The 21,034-nt window shown below is 37.2% G+C and overlaps 3 protein-coding genes across 6 annotated transcripts in view; 2 read left to right on the top strand and 1 right to left on the bottom strand.

The window, feature by feature from the left end:
• The window catches only part of LOC142339888 (uncharacterized), a 21,302-nt gene extending 3,517 nt beyond the window's left edge, over nucleotides 1-17,785 (top strand). Inside the window, exons 2-7 of one of the 4 annotated variants that reach the window (XM_075390214.1) lie at nucleotides 5,941-6,056; nucleotides 6,903-7,267; nucleotides 12,763-13,059; nucleotides 14,080-14,151; nucleotides 14,482-14,655; nucleotides 17,128-17,785. In XM_075390214.1, the coding sequence (XP_075246329.1) occupies nucleotides 5,941-6,056; nucleotides 6,903-7,267; nucleotides 12,763-13,059; nucleotides 14,080-14,151; nucleotides 14,482-14,655; nucleotides 17,128-17,526 (1,423 nt within the window). In that variant the 3' untranslated portion in view covers nucleotides 17,527-17,785. Of the gene's footprint in view, nucleotides 1-5,940; nucleotides 6,057-6,902; nucleotides 7,268-12,762; nucleotides 13,060-14,079; nucleotides 14,152-14,478; nucleotides 14,656-17,127 lie in introns of all 4 variants that reach the window. The other 3 variants (XM_075390213.1, XM_075390216.1, XM_075390215.1) reach the window with 3 other exon arrangements.
• LOC142339251 (vacuolar protein sorting-associated protein 28 homolog) overlaps nucleotides 1-21,034 on the bottom strand; it is an 83,623-nt gene extending 62,589 nt beyond the window's left edge. The window contains exon 1 of the mRNA XM_075389122.1: nucleotides 21,025-21,034. The gene's annotated coding sequence lies outside the window, so the exon portion shown is untranslated. The remainder of the gene's footprint in view (nucleotides 1-21,024) is intronic.
• On the top strand, nucleotides 18,252-19,946 carry LOC142339887 (uncharacterized). The gene has a single exon (XM_075390212.1). It carries the CDS (start codon nucleotides 18,433-18,435, stop codon nucleotides 19,711-19,713), a length of 1,281 nt encoding a protein of 426 aa, XP_075246327.1. The 5' UTR covers nucleotides 18,252-18,432; the 3' UTR covers nucleotides 19,714-19,946.

The following is a 21,034-nucleotide window of genomic DNA, read 5'->3' as shown; positions in this document are numbered from 1 at the left end:
TGTTGTTCTTGAACTTTGTTCTCGGCGTCTAGAATTGTGACTTGTGGGTTGTTGAATTTTGCTGTGTTGTCATTTAGTCTTTGTATTTTTTCAACTGTTTTATCGATTTTTGGAGTTGATTTAGTTGATTTAAAGTCAGGGCTATTGGTTACTTCGTTGTTAGCGTTGTTTCGATCGAATTGTACTGGTGGGCTGTCCGGTGATGTGATCATAAAGTCTTTCGGGTCGCTTGATGCAAATATAGTTTGAGGTGATTCGTTTTCTACGAATTGGTAAGTAATTGTGTTTGGTGATTGTTGTAGTGCATTCGTGTCTACTTGTATGAATGATCTGTTTTGTTCGTGTTCTTGTGTGCTCTGTAATGCCATCATTTTCGAACGTTGCTCGAATGTTTCTCCTGGGTTGGCTTTTGGAGTTCGCGGTCGTTTTTTGGAATCACTTTGTTTTGTCCGATTCTGTTTCTTGGGTGTTGTCGGGCTTTTAGTCTTTTGTTGTTGTTTACGCTGATTTTGGCTTGCTACTTGTCGAACTTTAGCTGGGCTCCAGTTGGTTGACTGCGCTCTTTGACGTGTGTTCCTGGAGTTCGTTTGTTGAGTTTTGTGTCCGCCAGTTGGTTGAGTCGCCTTTGTTACCTTCTGTTGCTTTGCTTCTTCTAAACAAAACTTTTTCAATTTTTTCTTGGTTTCTTTTATATTCACCAACTGTTTTACATGCTACCATGTGTATTAGTCTTGGTTTTTGTTGTTCCTCTGTTGATTTTATGATGGGTGTTTGTTCGTTTACTATAGCAAGTTGATTTTTCCTTATTACTGTGTTTTTTCTAAGTGGTGTGTCTATGGTTATGGTGTGTGGTGAATAATTAGTGATGGTGCCGTCTTGTATTATGTTCCATTGTGGTGCGAGTGTATTTCGAGGTTCTTTTGTTTTTCTTTCAAGTGATTTTCGTGCGATTATCTTTCGTGTTTTTATGTATTTTGTAGTTTTGTCACCAAATGTGAAGTGAATTTCAGATGGATATATCTTACGTGGGGACTTTGTTGTTCTGGAAGTTGTGGCTAGCGGTACATTTTCTGAGTCGTCGCTTGAGATTAATTCTAACGGTTGGTGACTGCCAGTTGGTGTTGAGTTTGTAGGTGTCGACGGTTGATTGACTTCGTTATCATTGTCGCTTCGGTATCTGATGTCAAGTTCTTGTTCCGATTCACCATCTCGTCTCCAGATCTCCTCCATCGTGAGGGCATTCTGCTTGAGTACTTTCTTGTCTAAACAGTAGTTTGTTAGATTTTTGTATGTGAGGTTTTTGTGCGATGCTTTTGTTGTGATGTTCGATATTTCAGTGTTTGGTTTTCTTCCGAAGTGTGCTTCAAAAGGTGATAATTTTGTTGTAGTGTTGGGTATTAATCTGATGTTTTCTATGATATTCGCTAGCCTATTGGTTAGTGTTGTGTTAGACCAGTTCGGGTCTATATCTAATACCGCTAATCTTCTTTTTATTGTTTGGATTAGTCTTTCTACCATGCCTGTACCTCTATGATCACCAGCTGGTGCTAGTATTAGTTTTATGTTTTTATTTTTGCAAAATATGTCGAATTCTTTTGCTTTAAATGCTTGTGCTTGGTCGCATCTAATTGAGCGTGGAATTCCGTGCACTTTACAGTAGCTTTCGAGATATTCTATGGCTGTGTTTGTGTCACAGTTGTTGAATATTTCTGCATGTGGGTATCTCGATAGTCTATCTACTGTTACTGAGATATAATTATTTTGTGTGTTATTCTTAAACGGGATTGGGCCTGCGAAGTCCATTTGTATTTCTTCGTTTGGTTCTACTAGTGTTGGTAGTGAGCCTAAATTGTTTCTTGCAATTATTGGTTTTAAATTTTTACCTTTTTCGATGCAATGTTTGCAGCTCTGCGCCTGTGCGACGATCTCACTATGTATGTGTGGATACCATATTAGTTTCGCGAGGGCCAACATTCCCGCTTGACCCGGATGTTTACTGTGAACTGTTTGGAGAACCACCGGTCTTAATTTAGCTGGAATGACTAGGCGGTTGTCGTATAGAAGGCAACCTGATGGTGTAACTGAGAGATCGCGGTGAATTTTGTAAAATATAGGGTTTGTTTTCTTCAGCGAAAGCCAATCTTGTTTTTCTACGAGGTCGATAATAGGGCCTAGGTCCTTTTTTGAATTTTCTGCTATGAATTCCTCGTTAAAGACTTTCATAAGATTCATTCTATAATCGGGTGTTGCTGTGTCATCTATGGCTTTAAATAGTTCTTCGTGTTTGTCAGGAATAAGAGAGGATAAGCCTTTGCCTTTCTTGGATTCGATATCAGTTTGTGTGCTATTGTCGCGCAAATTTTTGTTTGGGGCTTGGATCTCCATTGGAGAGCTCTTTTTGTTTGGACCACGGAAGCGTTTATTGATTGGAATTTCAAATGTGTTTAATTTTGGACGAGCACGGGTTGTAATTGCGATTAATTTTGGTTTGATTCTTGTTAACAAAGAGTGAGAAAGAAGCGACTTACTTTTAGGTTTACTATGGTTATGTATTTACTTTTGTTATTTTATTGCTAAGTTTTCTTTGTCCAATCGGTGTAATATTTTGTCAAGTTCTTTTTCATGATCTGATAATTTGCTTTTTGTTATAACTAGTATGTCATCTAGGAAGGCGAATTTGTTATGACAATTTCTTAGTGTTACGTCAATGGTTTTTTGGAATGTTGCTGGCATATCTGTTAGTCCATAAAATCCATTTAAGAATCTGTATGTGCCTGTTGCTTTTCCTCCTAATATATTGAAATTGCAATGTTTTTGTAGTTGTGGATCTAACGGTATTTGGCTGTAAGCGTATTTCAAATCTATTTTCGAGAAGTAAAATGTTCCTTGTTCTGTGCTCCGTTCGGAGACGTAGTTTGCAACTGCGTCTATTAAATGGTCGATGCTTTGCATTTGATATTTGTTTTTGTGTATTGCGTCGTTTAGTTCCTTAGAGTCGAGTGCAATTTTAACGCTTTTGTCCTTTTTAACTGTAATTACTACGGGGCTTATAAAGTATTCATCGGAACACTTTTCCAATCTCATAATTTGTTTATCTTCAATTAGTTTTTCTAATTCTTGTTCTACCCTTTCTAATAGGTGTAGTGGGACTCTTCTACCTTTGTGTTGTGTTGGTGTGAAGTTTTCTTTGAATGTTGATTTTGCCAAATGATTTTTTGAACGTCCTAGACTTGTGCATAAATGTGGGTATTTTTTGAATATCCATTTTATAATGTTTTGTTCTGTCGATGTGTCTGATACTAAGTTGATTATCTTACCAGTTGGTTTTGTAACTGTGAGAACTATCCCCAGTTGTTGTAGAATATCTTTCCCCATAACTGGTTGTGGTAGATGTTTGACCAGGAGTATTCTACAGTTTTTTGCTGTCCATGCCCCCGACTTAAGTGTGATGTGCAGCACTCCTAAGATCTTTATATCCTGATTGTTGAAACATTTGTATCTTGATTTCTCGTCGAACATTGTTATTTTGCTTTCTTTGTTTTGTTTTGTGATTTCTTTTGCTTTTGTGTGGCCGTTTGTTTTGACCCAACATTCACCTCCAGTTGTTTTATTAACTGATATGGTGTTTATTTTCTTCAATTCCACAGATCTTATTGTATTAACTGATGACCAGTCTCCCATTAATTCCTTTATGTATAGAGCGGCTTCTGCATCGACTGTTTCTTCTTCTGTTTCTTGTTCCTCCTCGCAGATGTCCTGTTCTTTCACATGCCTCACTCTTCTCGTCTGTGGTGTTGTTTGTTGTTGTTGTGTGTTTTTCCTGAAGTCCTGTCTAAACGTTGTGTTTCTTCGTTCTGGCATTGGGGCTTTGCACATTGATGTAAAGTGACCGATCTTTTTGCAAATTCTTCAAGTGAAATTTTGGGCTTTGCACATGTTTAAGTGATTTTTTATAATTGGGTGACCACATTTGTAGCAGGGTTCTATTTTACCAGTTGTTGGAGTTGGTAATATTGGTTGTTGTGGTGGGCGTTGAGTGAAAGGTGTTCTTGGTCTATTTCTGATGTATGATACTTGTGACCAGTTGGTGCTGCTAGAGTGTGCTCTCATAATTTCCTGCTGGTTTGCTTGGCCTCTTTCTCTGTTGATTGCGAAGTTGAGTACTTGTTGTGGTGTTCTTACTTCTGATAACAGGTCCATTTGAATTGATGTGTTGGTCATGTTTGAAATGAAAAGGTACCTTACCAAATCTGCCTCTAAGTCTTTGAATTTGCATAGTGCTCCTGCTTCTCTTATTCTGCTGTAAAATGTCTCAAGTGATTCGTGTGATTGTTGCATGGATTTGAAGAATTTAAATCTTTCAAATGTGGTGTTTCGTGGGATAGTGAATGTGATGTTGAGTTCGTGTGCGAGTTCATTTGTGGTGCATTTTTCTATTTGTGTGTGTGGATTTTTCTGATGATATGTTCTTCTTGCTTCCGCTCCAAGTGATAAGTATATCAGGCTTTTTACTTTCGTATCTGCTTCATCCCACGGTATTCTGTCGACCATTGCTCCTTTTCGCTCTATTATCTTGCATTCATTTTCAAAATCTACTCTCCTTCTTTCGTTCCTCTGTTCTCTATTTTTTGCCTCGTCTTCTGTCTCTCCTTCGAATTCTTCTTCGTATGTTGGTAGTGTAGGGTAGAATAAGTCTGTGGGTTGTGGTTTCAATTTGAGTAACTTATCTACTTCAATACTGTCGCGTGCCATTATCGACATTTTTAGTGTTGAGAACCATTGTCTCCATTCTATGGGTGGTGTTGCGCCGGATTCCCAGAATGGGTTTAATCCTAATGGAGTTTTGGCTGACTGCGCCATGTCAAGAAGGATGTTTGGGAATGCGAGTTGTCGAGTAATCTGTGGATTCAATGTAGTCCTAACTGGGTTCGACCAAACCAGTTGGTTATCTATTTCTGCTGTGTTAGGTGAATCTGGGGATATGGATGATCTATCTAGTTCCTGACTCATAGGAATAATCTATTCTTAGAGAAGTAAAACACTATAGTGCAGTAACACTCAATTGGCCACGATGCGACTGTTTTCTATCGCTATAGTTTATTGTCTGCACTTTCTTAATGTGTGATTGACACATTTCTATGTTTAACGAAACAGGTTGCTGCAAAAGAGCAACTAACACCAATTGGTATACATTTACAAAGACAGTAATTAAATAACATACGCATAGAGTGTTTATAGGTAGATAGTTTAGTACTTGGTTACAAAGTTTCTAAATACTGTACGCTCCAGTATCACAATTATTATTATTATTATTATTATTATTATTTTTTTATTATTATTATTATTATTATTATTATTATTATTACTATTATTATTTTTATTATTATTATTATTATTATTATTATTATTATTTAATTTCTATTATTATTAATATCATTATTATCATTTTTGTTATTAATATTATTATCTTTATTATTATTATTATTTTTATCATTATTATTATTATTACTATTGTTATTATTTTTATTATTAATATTATTATTCTTATTATTATTATTATCATTATTATTATTATTATTATTATTATTATTATTATTATTATTATTATTATTATTATTATTATTATTATTATTATTATTATTATTATTATTATTATTATTATTATTATTATTATTATTGTTACTATTTTTTAGTATACAAATCATTATAATCAAAAATTAATTTTTTAATCGTCATTGTCTTTTTTAAAAATCAGTTTTATTAAAACTTTTCTCTTCGAAACCGTCGAATAAAACTGTTTTAGGATCCAAATCGACAGTTAACGCTCTTTCAATTTAATTTTCAATCGCGGCGGTAACTGTTTTTTCAAAAATTTATTCGATAGAATTAATCCAAAAAATGTGTAAAAACGAGATTAGCCAGACGTAATTGTATCAACAGGCGGCCACCTTTCACGAGGTCAGTGGTAATCAGAGGTGATACCCATTCTGCCACTCTTCCAGATGTATTCGATTCTGCAGAGAAGGAATTGGTCAGAACTGGATTCTACTTTCAAGGTTTTTTTTGTCACTCCAACCCTTACAGAGAAAGATAATTGTCAAAAATTGTTCATTCTAAATTTTTATCGCGTTCTTTTCACACTGTATTTCGTTGGAAAATGGCACATGCGATGATTATAACTTTGGGAAATAGTACAGTGATTTTGTTGACTTAAGTTTCTAAATTTTTGTTTAATGTTTCCCTCAAAATTTTGTATTTCGTGTCCAATCTGTTCATTTTTGGTATTTTTCAAATGAGAAAGTTTCAGTGTCTTTTGAAAGAAAAGAATAAGTGCATTTTCTACCAAAGCCCTGGTCGAGGATTTCAGCTTTCTCCACCGCCAAAAATTGGGGATAAGAGTAGAGTGGACCTCAATTCCACCTGTAATTTAATTGATCCGTAATTTAATTATCATTATGTCAATGTGATATATCTCAGTGGAAGTGTGTAAGCCAAGGGTTCCATTTACCAGGGTACGAATCTCCTTTCAAAAAAATTGAATTCCTTTCAAATAATATTATCTATGAAAACTATAAATGATATCAAATATATCAACTTCACTCCATTGTTCCCACATCTGAAGATTTTTTAATTAAGGGTGAAAAAAATGTTTTTCCACGATATCAACACTTTCCACTTTTTGAAAATTGAAAAACATCGACATGGGAGGTCAATTTTTTATATATGTTTATTTAGACCTTCATTGCATTTCAGTAGTGCAAATTAGTGGGAAACATAGAATTGATCTTGCTTTTCCAGGAGTTCCATTTATAATCCACATTTTGCATTTTCGTTTGTTCTTCTTGATTAGGGAAGTAATTTTTTTTATTCTGAAAAGTCTAAAATCATAACAAATTCTTTAGCTGTTGCGGGGGGAGCCCTGATAATCTTCCGAGAGCAGAAAATGATAGGCATTTACGTCAACTACAAACGGGGTTACCCAAAAATTGACACCGCAATGACGATGGAACTCTTCTCGGAAGCCTTTCCCGATTTTAAAGTCGGTGTTATATACACCGCACCAGATGAATCGGCGATTTTGCGTCGATTGGAGCAGGGTGACAAAATTACGATACACGCTCTGTCGTCATCAGGAGATGACACCGACTTTGGAAGTCCTCAGATTGCATTTGACAGGACCCACGAGGGTCGAAGTTCGTTCCCTAGTGATACAGTTTACGGGGGTGTAGGTCACCACGACGGAGGTTACGATTCGGATAGTTATAAGGATTGCCTTTTTCCATCTCCTATTTTTCCCCTTTTCTATTTAAAGAAAATGAACCCTGAAAAATCTAATCAAAAACTATAAATTTAAACTTAAAACGTTTTAGCGCGTTTCAGGATCCGAACGTTTCAGGATCGGATTGCAGTTGGAACTTTGTCTTTTGGAAACTTTTTTTCTAAACATTGTGTTGCTAACTTTGATAGGAAAGAACCGTCATTGTTTAGTTTGTTGGCGGGGCCTTTTTTCAGATGTTTTCATTTTGTGTTTCATGACTAATTTCTGCCTTCTTGTTAATAGTCGTCCACGCCAATTTTGTTGCACAAATTTGCCTCAACAACCAGGGGAAAGGTTTTTAGTGACCTAATATATATTTTTCAGCCTAATAGATAGCCTAATTTGTCTGTAATTTTCACTGGGATGACTTTTTAGATCAATTTTGTGATATTTTTTATTATAAGTGATTAACATAACTTGAAGATTTTTTTGGTATTAATTTTGAATTAGTATGTTTTCAGAAAAAAATAATTTAGGGTCAAAACAAGTTGTTAAAATGTATTACTATATTTCTAAATAAAGAACCCACGCTTGATATGGTCATAGAAATAAGACTACTTCAGATTGCAGTATATGTCGAGTTAGCAAAACAGTTTTTTGCAATTGTCTGAAATTAAGTCATTAAGCAGCTGGAAAAGACAAAAAAATTTGGTTTTTGGTAACCTCACTTTCATTTAACATAGCGCCTTTATGAAACTTTCTGCTTTCTGGAATTCAATTTAATGTAATATTTCGGCAAAAAGGTTATTTATTTTTCTGAAGAAAGACATGAACAGAAAAAAATTAGTTCACAGAAAGCACATCAATGTTATCTTGTCATCAGACATTCAATTTGTATTAAGAAGACAATAAGCGGTTTTACCATTACCAATAGCACTGTTCACAAGAACAATTCAGTCTTGGATTTTGTTCTCAATTAATTACTAATACAATTTGACAATCAAAAAATTAGGCTAATTGTATAGGCAAAAAAGTGGATACAATTATCCGTGATTGCTCGTGATAAAATTTAAGATCTTTCCACGATATGAGTAACTTATTTCCACGTTTTGCACAGCTAAATTCCATATCCAAAGTGGTATATGAATTGCAAAGAGTGGGGACATGTTTTGGTCTTTCGATTCCGCAAAACGCAAAATTCATTGAAATTTGCAATTTTGGACATTGGCCATACAATTTCAGTTCTTATGTGAAACATCAAGAAACTTAGAAGTTTTCTTTATTAAAGTTTCAAACAACGAAAGAAGAACTTACCTGACGAACTTTATTGCTGTGTCGATAAGTGATGGCCACAAAATTAAACTCAATTCAAATTTTGTTTTGGCGCTAACATTATCTTATTGTCCTATCAGTCATATGTCAGATGTAAATTCTCCCACCAACAGAAACGTGATTCTAACACCCACCGACCTCCAACTAATGAACTCGATTGTACCCAAGCCATATATGATTCTCATGAAATGTTGATGAAAACAGAAAATCAACTCCGGGATTCGGAGTTAAGATCTATTCACATGCCAATCATGTAAAATATTTTTAGCTAATCTAAATTTTCTCTGTATATTTTTGCATAGATAACCACTACAAACACAAGCTAATTTCTATTTATTTTCATATCAAAATTTAATTTAAAACTCAACTTATTGAATACTTTGACCCGTGTTATCGACCACGACAATGGTGTCCAGACCAGCTAGAGACAGACAAATTTTGGATCTACAGAATGCAGAATCAGCTACTGCGTTGATTATGTCTTTTGTGGTGAAATGTCGCGCAGAGAAGAAAGAGGACAAGGTCAACAACGATGGTACTGTACAGGACTTACAGGTAACCAATCTCTTCCTTAGTATGTGCGGGCAAGATGCAATTATTAAGGTTAGGAGCCTAATGAGTCCTAGGAATTTGATAGACACTCCGTATAAAGACATCAGATTGGCGATTCAAAATTATTATTCTCCTAAAGAGAGAGTAGTAACGGCAGAAAGAGCTAAATTTCTGTCCGTAATACAAGGCGTAGGTGAGTCAGACGACAACTTCTTAGCACGTCTTAGAGAAGAAGCACGCTATTGTGACTTCGAAAAACTGAAAACAGCAGCCAACCCCGATGAAGAGTTGGTAAAAATAATGTTTATCTCAGGTTTGATGGACCCTGAAGCAAAACTTAGACTACTAGACGGCATTAATGCAAAACCAGCAATGTCAGTTACTGGAATGACCGAGAGCTTACAGTTCAGAAGTCAAGCAATGGCCCTTGCAAGTTCTTCATCAGGTAATAAGTCCTTAACTGTGAAAGAAGAAGTTGGGTTCAACTTCAAAAAGACCTTTCGAAAACCAAATGAAAAAATTACGGCTAATAAAAACAACAACATGTGCACTAGGTGTGGAGGTAAGCCACACTCTAGTAGACCCTGTCCAGCGCTAACTAAAAAATGCAACACCTGTGAAAAGGTGGGACACTTCTCAAAAATGATTCTTCAGAGCAAGCATCTCCAGCATCGGAGATGGGAATGTTTTATACTAAAGAACAAATCTTTAGCATGTCTGTGACATCGGAATATATCTCAATAAATAACTGCAAAGTAAAAATGCAGGTAGACACAGGTGAAGATACACAGGCTCACGCAAAAACAACTTGCAGTTGTGCAGTCTGAGAAAGAATTTGGACTACTTGGTAGAGACCTTCTACCCAAACACGGTGTGAACAACATCACAGCCGAGCACCTACCTGCTCTGAATGGTTACAAAGCTCATGTGAAGCCGATACCAGGAACACAGCCAATGTTCTGCAAAGCCAGAGAAATACCTCTATCTCTTCAAGACAAGGTCACAGAGAAGCTGGAATAAATGGTCAGACAAGGCATCCTTGAACCGGTACAGCCAGGAGGAGTCACTAATGCATCTCCAGTGGTGTGGCAGAGAAAGAAAAGTGGAGAGTTGAGACTTTGCGTGGACTTGAAAGTGCACATCACTGGCAAGGTCATGGATGAGGACTACCCAGAACCAGACATGGAGACAATCTTCCACAACCTACATGGGGCCTCATATTTTGGCAAAATTGACCTCTCAGATGCCTACTATCAAATTGAAATTGACGAAGAAGCAAAAGATATATGCACAATCAACATATCTCAGGGATTGATCAAGATGTGCCGACTACCTCGGGGATGGAAAAACTCTTCTTCAATCTTCCAGAATTGCATCGAATCAACATTCAAAGGAATTAAAGTTGTTGTGATCTTTCAAGACAATGTATTGGTGTATGGAACTACCAAGGAGCAGTTCGACAAGAGAATTCTTGCAGTCAAGAGTCGACTACACTAGAAGATCCCGAAGACAGCATCAGCGAGAATCACAAGATGGGCAATAGCTCTAATGGGTTTTGACTATGAGTTGAAGTACACGCCATGAGAGCAGATAACTCATGCTGATGCTTTGAGCAAAATGGATTTTGACGAAGTCGAATCGGACAACGATCGAGTGTGCTTCGCAATCAATAACATCTACTTCGCCCAGAGTGATTTGGTGACCCAAGCAGATATCAAAACTGAACTTGGAACAATAAGACTCTCCCAGGACATAATGAAACGAATCAAAAGCGGCAATTGGAAACAATGTTCAGAAGCGGAAAAAGGATTCGAACAACAGAAAGATGCACTTACTTTACATAATGAAATCATCTTCAGAGGTGTTGTTCCTTTCATTCCACTCAAACTACGACAATTGGTTTTGGCAAAAGCGCATGAGACACATCCGGGGAAGAATGCAACTGAGGCATGAGTCAGAATGATGGCATGGTGGCCTGGCATTACCCAAGACGTTCAACACGTTGTTAGTAAATGTAAGAATTGTCAATTGAACAGGCCTAGCCTGGGAAAAACAGTCTCTACGTGACCAGAAGCGTACGTTTGGGAACGGCTCCACATGGACTGGGGTTATGTTAAGGACCAAGGCAATATCTTAGTAATTGTTGACGCAGGCTCTGGTTGGATAGAAGCCTTCCCCGTGGGAAATAGAACATCAGAAACAGTTAAAATATATCTTAGTCAAATCTTTGCAAGCTTCGGAATACCAAAAACTATAGTATCTGATAATGGTCCTGAATATGTAAGTGGTGACCTTAAACAGTGGTGTGAATCACTGGGAATTAAGAAAATGGAATCACCCGTTTATCAGCCAAGAGCTAATGGACTAGCTGAAAGAGCAGTTCAGACAGTGAAGCGAGCACTTCAAGCGTGGAGTCCGACACTTAGTGTGTCATTTGGAGCATTCTTGCAAAAGACACTGATGACACATCGCAACACTTCAAAGACGAGGAGCAAAACTCCAGTTGAACTCTTGTTGGGACGCAGAGTGAAACTACCAGCAATCGCAGATTTCGACTTGTGCGAACCCAGTCTATTCAAGGCCAACACAAAAGCAAAGACAGTTCCTGCTACCTTCATCATCAGAAAGGGCTTGAACACATCTTTCATACAGCCTATTCTAGTGAGCGACAACCAAATTGCGAGACTAGACGAGGACAGTGTGAAAACTGAACCAGCAGTGGAGGAGACCATATCTCAATCAGAACAACAACTTCAGAGCACAGATGTGGGACCTTCACTTCAAGATGAAGCTTCTGCAGCCACATCATCCGCAGAGCGCCAACAACCCGAAACCTCAGTGCCTTCACGAACATCAACACGAAACAGAAAACAACCCGACAGATTTGGAGAACTTATACCCACAAATTTGCTTAAAAAAGGAGGGAGGATGTGATGGCTTCAAAGAAACATCAAGAAACTTAGAAGTTTTCTTTATTAAAGTTTCAAAGAACGAAAGAAGAACTTACCTGACGAACTTTATTGCTGTGTTGATAAGTAATGGCCACAAATTTAAACTCAATTCAAATTTTGTTTTGGCGCTATCATTATCTTATTGACCTATCAATCATATGTCAGAAATAAATTCTCCCACCAACAGAAACCTGATTCTAACACTCACCGACCTCCAACTAATCACGACATCTCAATTTGAATGTTTTAAAAAAATAGGTTGACTTATGTTGGGACATAAAATCTGTTCGACCGCCTGCATTTTAAGTTTGAGGGCCAAACTTATTCGGAGCTTATGTTGAGTGCTCTGTTGGTGACGACGGAGTTGTCTGACCTCTCCTGTCTTTGTTCACGGTAGGTACAAAATTCACACAGTTGAGGTGTCAGACCACCAAAGTAGAAACATGTACATGATCAGAGACTGTGTCTGGGTTGAAATAGACCTCATGACCAGATGTCACAGACTTAAAAAGCTCATGTGTTTGAATTGCCATTATAAAATGCCCTCTTTTGTTTTCATTTTGATCGTGGTAGATCAACTTTTAGTCTGGGACTTCATCCTAGGTAAAAAAATTTTTTGCGCACTAAGACATTTTTTGGACAACTTATTGGATGGAAAAACCATGAAAGCAACGCCAATTACTCACATCATCATCGAGCTCCGCAACTAAAAGATACCTTCAAACAAGCGGGCCTTCTGACTACAAAACTCCTACTCATCCTGATACCGGCAGTCCAACATCAAGTTTTGGCAGTCCTCCGCCAGCTGGGTCCGCCAAGCAAACTCAGTCCTCATCTTTGATGTCTCCTCCAGCGCATTCTCTTGGATTGCCCTCGAGTACTGCCTCTTCTGATTGGGCGCCTTCTTCTAGTGCGTCCGATTCGGATGCTCTTTCTGTGACAGATTCGTCCAAGAAATTGGAACAGGTTATTGGCTCCTAATTTTAACAACATTAATAGATGCTCAATGAAACTAAACTTGAAACTCATTGACAAGTCTTTCAAGATCATATTTGTTTGGTACAACTTGAAATGCTTTACTAAGAACAACTTGACAAAATAAGTTCTCGATAAGTCTTCATTTTCATATTTTTGTGAAGATGTTGCATGCCTGTACACATCTTGAAGGTTTCTTATCAACCTGACCAAGCTATAGTTGTTTTTAGTACACTTCTAAACATCTGCTAATGTGTACCCATAACAAAATCTCCTGCACTTTAGCTTACTTCTTCAATTTTTCTATTTAAAAAGTAATTATTTTTTTCTTACTTCAAGTATAACCAGCTTTCTTTTGCTTTTGAAATGTGCCATTGTACAGCCTCATCATTTTTTTATGATCATGGAGACACTAACAAGTTTTGTTCTCTGATATTGTATTGCTATTTCTGATGTTTCAAAAAAATTTAACGCTTTATTTTAACGACTTTTTTCTGTTAGCGCTGGAAATTTTGAGGATGTTAAGATTAAAACATGCAAATGCCTCATTGTCGAGGCGCCGCCCTAGCAAGCTATACATGCTTTATTTTAGAATATATCACCTTGAAGATTTTTTTGATAGGGGTTTTTCTGTCTCATAGTCAAAACTACCTATCTGGGTTTAACGAGTTGTAGAGTTTGGCCTTCTCCATGTGGTCAAAACAAAAAGGTTTGAATCTATTGCAGCCAGAAATGCAACAACACGCACCTAATACAAGTTTTCCTTTCTGCCAGCCCACCGAAAGTTCACTTTGCAGCCCTACAGATTTGAATTAAAATCTCTTACGAGATCTCCCTATGACCAGAAATTCTTCTTTAATACATGTGTATGTGTTTCCCTACCGCCAACAATTAATATGGCACCGAAAACATATAAAAACTAGCTGAATTGGCAAATTTGCAAATGTAACGTGCACATTTCTGACAATTCTCTAATTACACAACCAGTAAGATAATGGGTTGCTGTTTTAGCAAATACATCAGTTGGAGGAACAACGACGTCAACTAGAGTTGCAAATTCAACAACAACAACTACAGCAAAAGGGATATATTCTGTTTCGATCCCCAATTTATCGGGCACTTTTTCTCATCTTTCGGGCACATTTTGTATGATATTCATCTTTCCCACCTAAAAACAATCAATAGAGGTCAATTGCGTAAGCTTGGAGCGCGTTTGAAATAATAAAACGAATGTCTAGATAATGTAAACGATCAATTCTAATATACAATACTGTATCAATTTATTATTGAAGCTTTTTCACCCCCTAAGCTTTCTGCTATTTTTACGTAGTTACATGCTAAATAACACAGATAGTTCACGATTGGGGGGTCACGAAGGGCTTTGGGGCCGGAACAAAATAAGTTTAATAGCAGCAACAACAACAGAGACAGCTGAGGGAAGAGCAATTCCCGGGAAGTCAACAAGCGATGCAATTTCAGTCACAACCATCCTCACTACAGCCTCAAGCCCCGCAGTCGTTCCAGCAGAATCTGTCCTCAGATTCAGAGGCTATAACACCACCGATGATGTCGCTGGATCCAAACATGGCATCTCATTTTCTTTTCACTCTTTCCTCGACTGACGTATAGATTGTGACTCTGATGGATTCGGTGAGAAATTCTGGCAATCGCCGAGAACCGCACAGCGATTCGAGACAAGTCAGAATTTCAAAAAGATTTGAACAGAGTCACTTAAACATGCTTGAAGCAGTTAATTGCAAGTGCCAAAATATAGTAGTTAGTTTAAATATTGCTCCATTGTATATGGAAAAATATGACACCTTAGAATCGGGCACTGCAAAGATTCGACACTTTACTGCACATGCGTGATTCAATTATTGTGAAATCTAAAAACTTTTAACCCCTCTAAAATCCGCAATAGAAGACTCCATATTACCACCGCTGCTATCCCTATCGAGATGTTATCAAACTCCGATTCGTTGAATAACTTCTAGAGGACCTTAAAAACCGTATGATAATTCTTTTTTATAGAACTTGTTGTCGCAATTACAACAGTTGCATAACTTACGCCACTCTGCAAAACAAAAGACTATTTTACATTGCCTCGCCTCTCATTTCTGTGCATTGCTCGTACCGCAACATTGGTGAAAAAAAGTGGCGGAAAAAAGTAGCCTGATCGCAAAACATTTTGCCTGTTCAACAATTTAATCATTGAGAAGTTATGCAACTGTTGTCATAACAGAGAGAGTTGATTAAACTATATTGAAGTCAAAGTCACAGTCCTGAAGGATAATTCCGGAGCAAACAAGTGGTAGTATCTTAAAAAAAACTTCAGCGTCCAAAATTAAGTAGTTTTGCTGAAAAAAGATCAAATCAGAGTTATATGATAATCTAGTTGTTAGTGTTAGAATTGTCAGGTTCGCAAGCTCAGTGAATAGTTATTTCAATCCTCTCTCAGAAAAGATTTTGCTCAAAGTTTTTGGCAATGGACTTAAACATCGGAAACATTGAAGAGAATTTAATGGAATGTCTTCAATGATGAAGAACATGGGTGTTTGGGTCAGTAATTCCGATCTAATGACGGTATGAACAATGAAAGACATAATAGGTATTTTGCTGGACCCTTTAAAGCTTAGAAAATAAACAATTAAAATACAAGCTTTTGAATGAGCATATAATTTACATCTGCTTATGAACGCAAAAATTTTTAACTCCTCCAAAGGCATTGATTAACTAGTCAGCAAGCCTATGACCAACACAATCAACTTGAACAAGAGATGTAAAATGGTTTGAGCAAACGGAAGTACTGCTACAATGAATCAGTTATGGTAGATTGCATTAGCTTGAGAAATTAGTGTCCTAACCATTGCACTGATAACTCTGATCAGAGGATATTTCGATTTAATCCGAAATGGTTTTTTTCTCGGATCACAACCTGGGAATGGCTACAGTGGCTACAATAAATCATCAGGGATGTACTAAAAATATGAAAAAAAAGTAAATATAATATGGTACCAAAAAATACGAATAACACCATTTTTTTCTATTTAAGCGTTGCTTCTGCTCAAATTTTTGATTTGCGCTAAGGCGTAAAGAAGGGTGTGAAATTTGAAGCTTTTTCAAGATTGTCCAGTCGCTTTTTCTCCACTTATGTAGAAAAGATGGCCAGCTGCTTCGTTCTGTAACATTTTCCCACACTGTCGCGATTCTTAATGTTCAATTTTTATGGCAAAAAACAATAGGAACTGAACTCAAAATTAAGATCTAGTATACAGCATGCACTGAAACGTTACGAAAAAATTAACATTCTCAAGGCGTATCCAGCGAAAGAATTATGCAATTTCTTCAAAGAAATGGAACAAGATCTATTGACAAAAACAAATGCAAGTTGGAACAAGCGATCACTTATGTTTTGGGACACAACACAATCGGATGGACGGAAATTAAAGTTTTTAAATATTCAAAAAAGCTGCTGAAGTTTCTAGTTTACTTAGAAACTTCGAAAAAGTACGGAGAAAAAATGCATTTTTAAGATCTTCTTAAACAAGATGATGCTCTTGTGAAGAAGTGAAAGATTGTCCTCAATTTATTCAAAGAAAAGTAGCAAGAGATATTGAAAGTGTCGGCAAACAGTCCCGATCTGAATCCTATTGAAAATTTATGGGCAACTTCGAAGCGCAAGTTATGAAAACAGACAGTTCTTCGGAAACAAATTAAAAGAAAATGTATTGGAAATTGGACTCGGAAATTAGAAGAAAATGTATCGGAAAAAACTGTAAAAACCGTCTTATAAATATTTTTAAAAAATGAAATTGTAACAACCCGCTGATAAAGAACTGATTTTAGGTGAAAACGTTGTATTTGCAATGTTTGTGGCGCTATTTACTAAACTTCAAGGTGTACGTAGCTTTTTGGTACCATTGTGTATAAATGTTAAATACACATTCGATAATTGTTCAGCTGTTTGTGTAGCGCTGTAATTAGTAATCTGTCCCAATCTAATACGTTACGCTTCTTTATTTTGAATGATCTTAAAACGAGATGCCTGATCTTATCAAGTTGGACCCCAATTCTATGGACAGTATGAGCAGCGCCTCGAGCACCGTTCCAAGTTTCCCAGGAGACAGACAACAACCACAGCAGACCAGTGAAACGAGAGCATTCTCACCTGCCGGACTCCTCTCAGCCAGAGGTTCAACTCCTGCAGTCTTCGATGAGAAGAAACACTCTTTAGCCGCCCAGCAAGAAGCCTTTGATAAGAAGATCGAAGCAATGCGGGCGGAAATGCGGGCTCAAGCCGACAAGGCCTCGTCTGTGGGTTCCGATTCGGATCGGGGGTCCCAGTCATGGTTACCAAGTGTGGCGAGTTCTAAGTCGAACAAGGACAGCGAGGACAGTGACAAGTCGTCAGCTGGAAGCAGAGACATGGGAAAATTGTTCCAGAAGAAACGACGTTAATATTTATGGGTAAACAAAGATTTTAAGTGTGATTTTGACATCTGCCCGGTGTTTGGCCATTTTTGCTTATTTTCCTGATGCTTACTATACTACAGAGGACTGTGTTTGAATTCCTTTGAAGTACACGTAATTTGGTCAATAGGTTATTATTATATTTTATACATTTTTAACACTAGCACAATATACATTTTTCCGGATCTTTTCCTTTTTTTGCCCTCCCCCACGGTACGTTACGCACCCCACCCCCCCCCCCGTCACAGAGCACGTGTGATTACATCGTAACTCCAAAGGTAAAGATATGGCTCGTGCGCTTGAGGGTGGAAATAGTACGCACCACTAAGCTGCGGGTGGGGGGACAAACGGAAAGTATCCCACTTTCCACTGTCTAGAAATTGGGTGGTCTTTCCCATCGTAACCCCATTATCCTATTAAACTGCAGTCGGGGTGGGGTTGGACTTAGGCTCTAGCACCACTAAACTGGGAGAAGGGTAAATCATGGGAAAGATGGGGGGGGGGGCTTTAATGGGAAAGACTCAAATGTTGTTTGTTTTCTGAACAGTACAAATTTTTAATATTTGATATAATATTGCTCAACACGAAAACACCAATGAATAAAATATATTGTAGCGCATTTGTCTTTTCATTCGCTCGGATATTTTTAGAGATTGAAAAGAATTTTTTTATTACATTAACCGTACAATTTTATTTTACGCATAGAAAACCAAATTAATCAAACTATATGTATTTTATATCGAATACGACACGTGCGCTTTTTGCTTTAAGTGTACAATAAATAACAAAAAGCGTTTTTTAAAACATCAACATAGCACCTACAGTGAATTAAATTTAACAAAAAAGAATCTTAGCTCAAGCCAACTGAGCCTACAACTGAGTTGAAAAATTATCATGCCTTCAACTTTGCCCCCATTGGAACCTGGACCCTCCGAGCCAGTCAGAAGAAAGAAGAAGAAACCAAAACTTCCCACTGCTGAAGCAGATGAAAATATCGAAACACAAGACTCAACCCAACAACCCGAAAATTTGGAAACATCGCCAAACGATGACGTCACAGCCGGGGTTCCAAAACCAAAAAAGAAGAAACGACGACCGAAACCTCCTCCCGCTCAGGAAAATGAGGAAAACGTTGACCAAAATAACGAAAACCCAGAAAATGTACCAGGAAGCGGTGGTCAACCCACTGAGGAGTCAAATTCAAAACCGGTAACAAAAAAGCGCCGAAAACGACCGAAGCAAGCTGAAAAGCCGAGTGAAGATGCCGAATTCACGTCGGAGTTGCCAGAAGAATTTGAAGGTCTTCAAGATGATTTCATAGAACCGAACACACGATCGGCCGAAAACCTTGAAACAGACCGCTCAAACGAGCAACTAGTTAAACCGAACCCGAGCAAAACATCAACTTCTCGAAGGGTTTTTGTAGAAACCCGATCAGGTTTTAGCGCCACCGGGTCGCGTAAAACGATGGCTTTCGAGGCCACGGATCCGAATAACGAAGAGATGGAATCATTTGAGGGAGCGACAGTCAAAGCTGCGGTTTGGACGCAAATGTTTTTCCACAGTCTTGGAGTTTTCTTGTTTGGTCTAACAGCTGGATTATCTCTAATGCAGGCCATATTAGTTATGGTTATAATCGATCATAACCAGTCAGAGTTTGTGAAAATTTACGAACAAGTGGGGCTGCCATTTTTATGTTTATTCTATTTGCTCATCACTCTTTGCCTGGTTACTACCCTGGATAAATGGGATTTGGAGAAACCCAGAAACGGGTATTTTAGGAATATAGTAACATGCAACTCGGGTTTGTTTGGTTCTGTGGTATACGTCATCGCTTTGTGTTTATCATGTGTTATTGCTACGTACGAGGACAAAATCCAGCTTTCGAATGACTTCCCGAATTTGTGGTTTGGGAATTACACACTTGCGTTTATAAAAGAAGGCGAGGATGATACTTACAAAGCTAATTTGACCGAAATATCGACAGTTCATCAGTTCCAAGGCAGTAGTGATTTAGACGTGTTTAAATATTTAGTGATTGTTAGAACTGTGTTTATGCTACTTGCGTGGATGTATGTATCGGTTCAGCCACAAACTGACGAGTTGGTGGAAAACTTAAAAGAAATGGAAATGGGCTACAATGAGGATCAGAATAAAAGTTTAGTTGTTAGCTAGGAAAAGTTGCAGCCAATCTTCAGAAACTGTTTCATCTGCTTCCTCAAGCCCCCTCCTACCCATCCAGCATTGGAAATCATTCATATAATAAATGTTTAATAAGAGCATCAATTTGAGATCAAAAGAAACAGATTCAAAATGATAATTGCAGATGATTTTCCTTCTTATATTAGACCATTTCTGATATTAATATAGACCATTTTGTTCAATTCAGATATGAACATTTTCCGAAACTCTTTTAATTGTAGATGGGTCTCTACAACCTGTGATCCGAATGAAAAATGCTTATTTGGATGTCAAGGACACTGTGACTTTTTGTCACGAAAATCCGGCAACTTCAGGATAAAACAAATCATGATCAAAACTGGACGTAAGTAGCTGACTTCCCAAAAACTGTGTTAATAAAATCAGCAGAACAAAGCAAACCGAATAGCATTGTAAAACGTTGGAAAAAGATAAGATATAATCAAGAATTTACGAAATGTTTCGTTTAATTTTGCCTCGTCAATAATGTACATTTTTTACATGTTAAAAAGCCTCTTCATTTTGAGGAAAAGTATTTGGACCAATGTGTCGAAAAGTTCTCGAAACAATTCAGCCACCTCATTTGCCAAAAAAGCTACCTACCATACGACGAGTTGTTGCGAAAATGTTGAAATGACAAAAAAGCAATATTCTGACCTCGCAAAATTTTCTTTCATTTCTTAGTTTTTAATTCAATTTAATAATTATAAACTTTTTAAATCGAGTCTGCTCCGAACATATCACTCTCTTTCTCAGTGTTCCATTTTCCTACAAAATCTTTATATTTAACTATTGACAAATAAATTTGAAGGAAAAAATAGACGGATTGTATACCTTTGTTCCCCTTGTTGTTCTCAGGTGCAGTATAAGCTGAGAAGCAATGCGAGTCACCAAACTTTAGAACAAAACTACTTTTGCGAGGTGGATGTTAGATTAAAATCTGATTGCCTTAATCTGACTTGCGTTTTGCAGTTCAGAAAGAAAGCTGGAGAAAAAAAAACAAATATGAGCAATGCAACTTACTTAACAAGAGGGGCAACGGTATAAATGAAAAAGTTGTTTGCAGGGCAAATCAAAATTGAACGGGAATAGTCAATGAAATTAACCTAAATTAATTTGAATGGGTTTTGTACTTGATATTAGAGTTAGTTGTAATTAATCTGCTAATAAAAAAATGAATACTGGTGACGCATAAACTTTTGGTTTAGGTTTCGATACGCTAACTTGTGTGATAGTTTTTTCTATAAACTCTTCACGAGAATATTTTGGTTCACAGGCCGCTTATTCATTTAATAAG

This window comes from Convolutriloba macropyga, chromosome 5, assembly GCF_964194025.1.
Source record: "Convolutriloba macropyga chromosome 5, txConMacr16.3, whole genome shotgun sequence".
Taxonomy (NCBI): domain Eukaryota; kingdom Metazoa; phylum Xenacoelomorpha; order Acoela; family Convolutidae; genus Convolutriloba; species Convolutriloba macropyga.
This window is presented reverse-complemented; position numbering and strand designations above follow the sequence as displayed.

Excerpts from the sequence above, each read along its gene's own strand:
- LOC142339887 (XM_075390212.1), top strand. The coding sequence starts at position 18,433 with ATGCCTTCAACTTTGCCCCCATTGGAACCTGGACCCTCCGAGCCAGTC.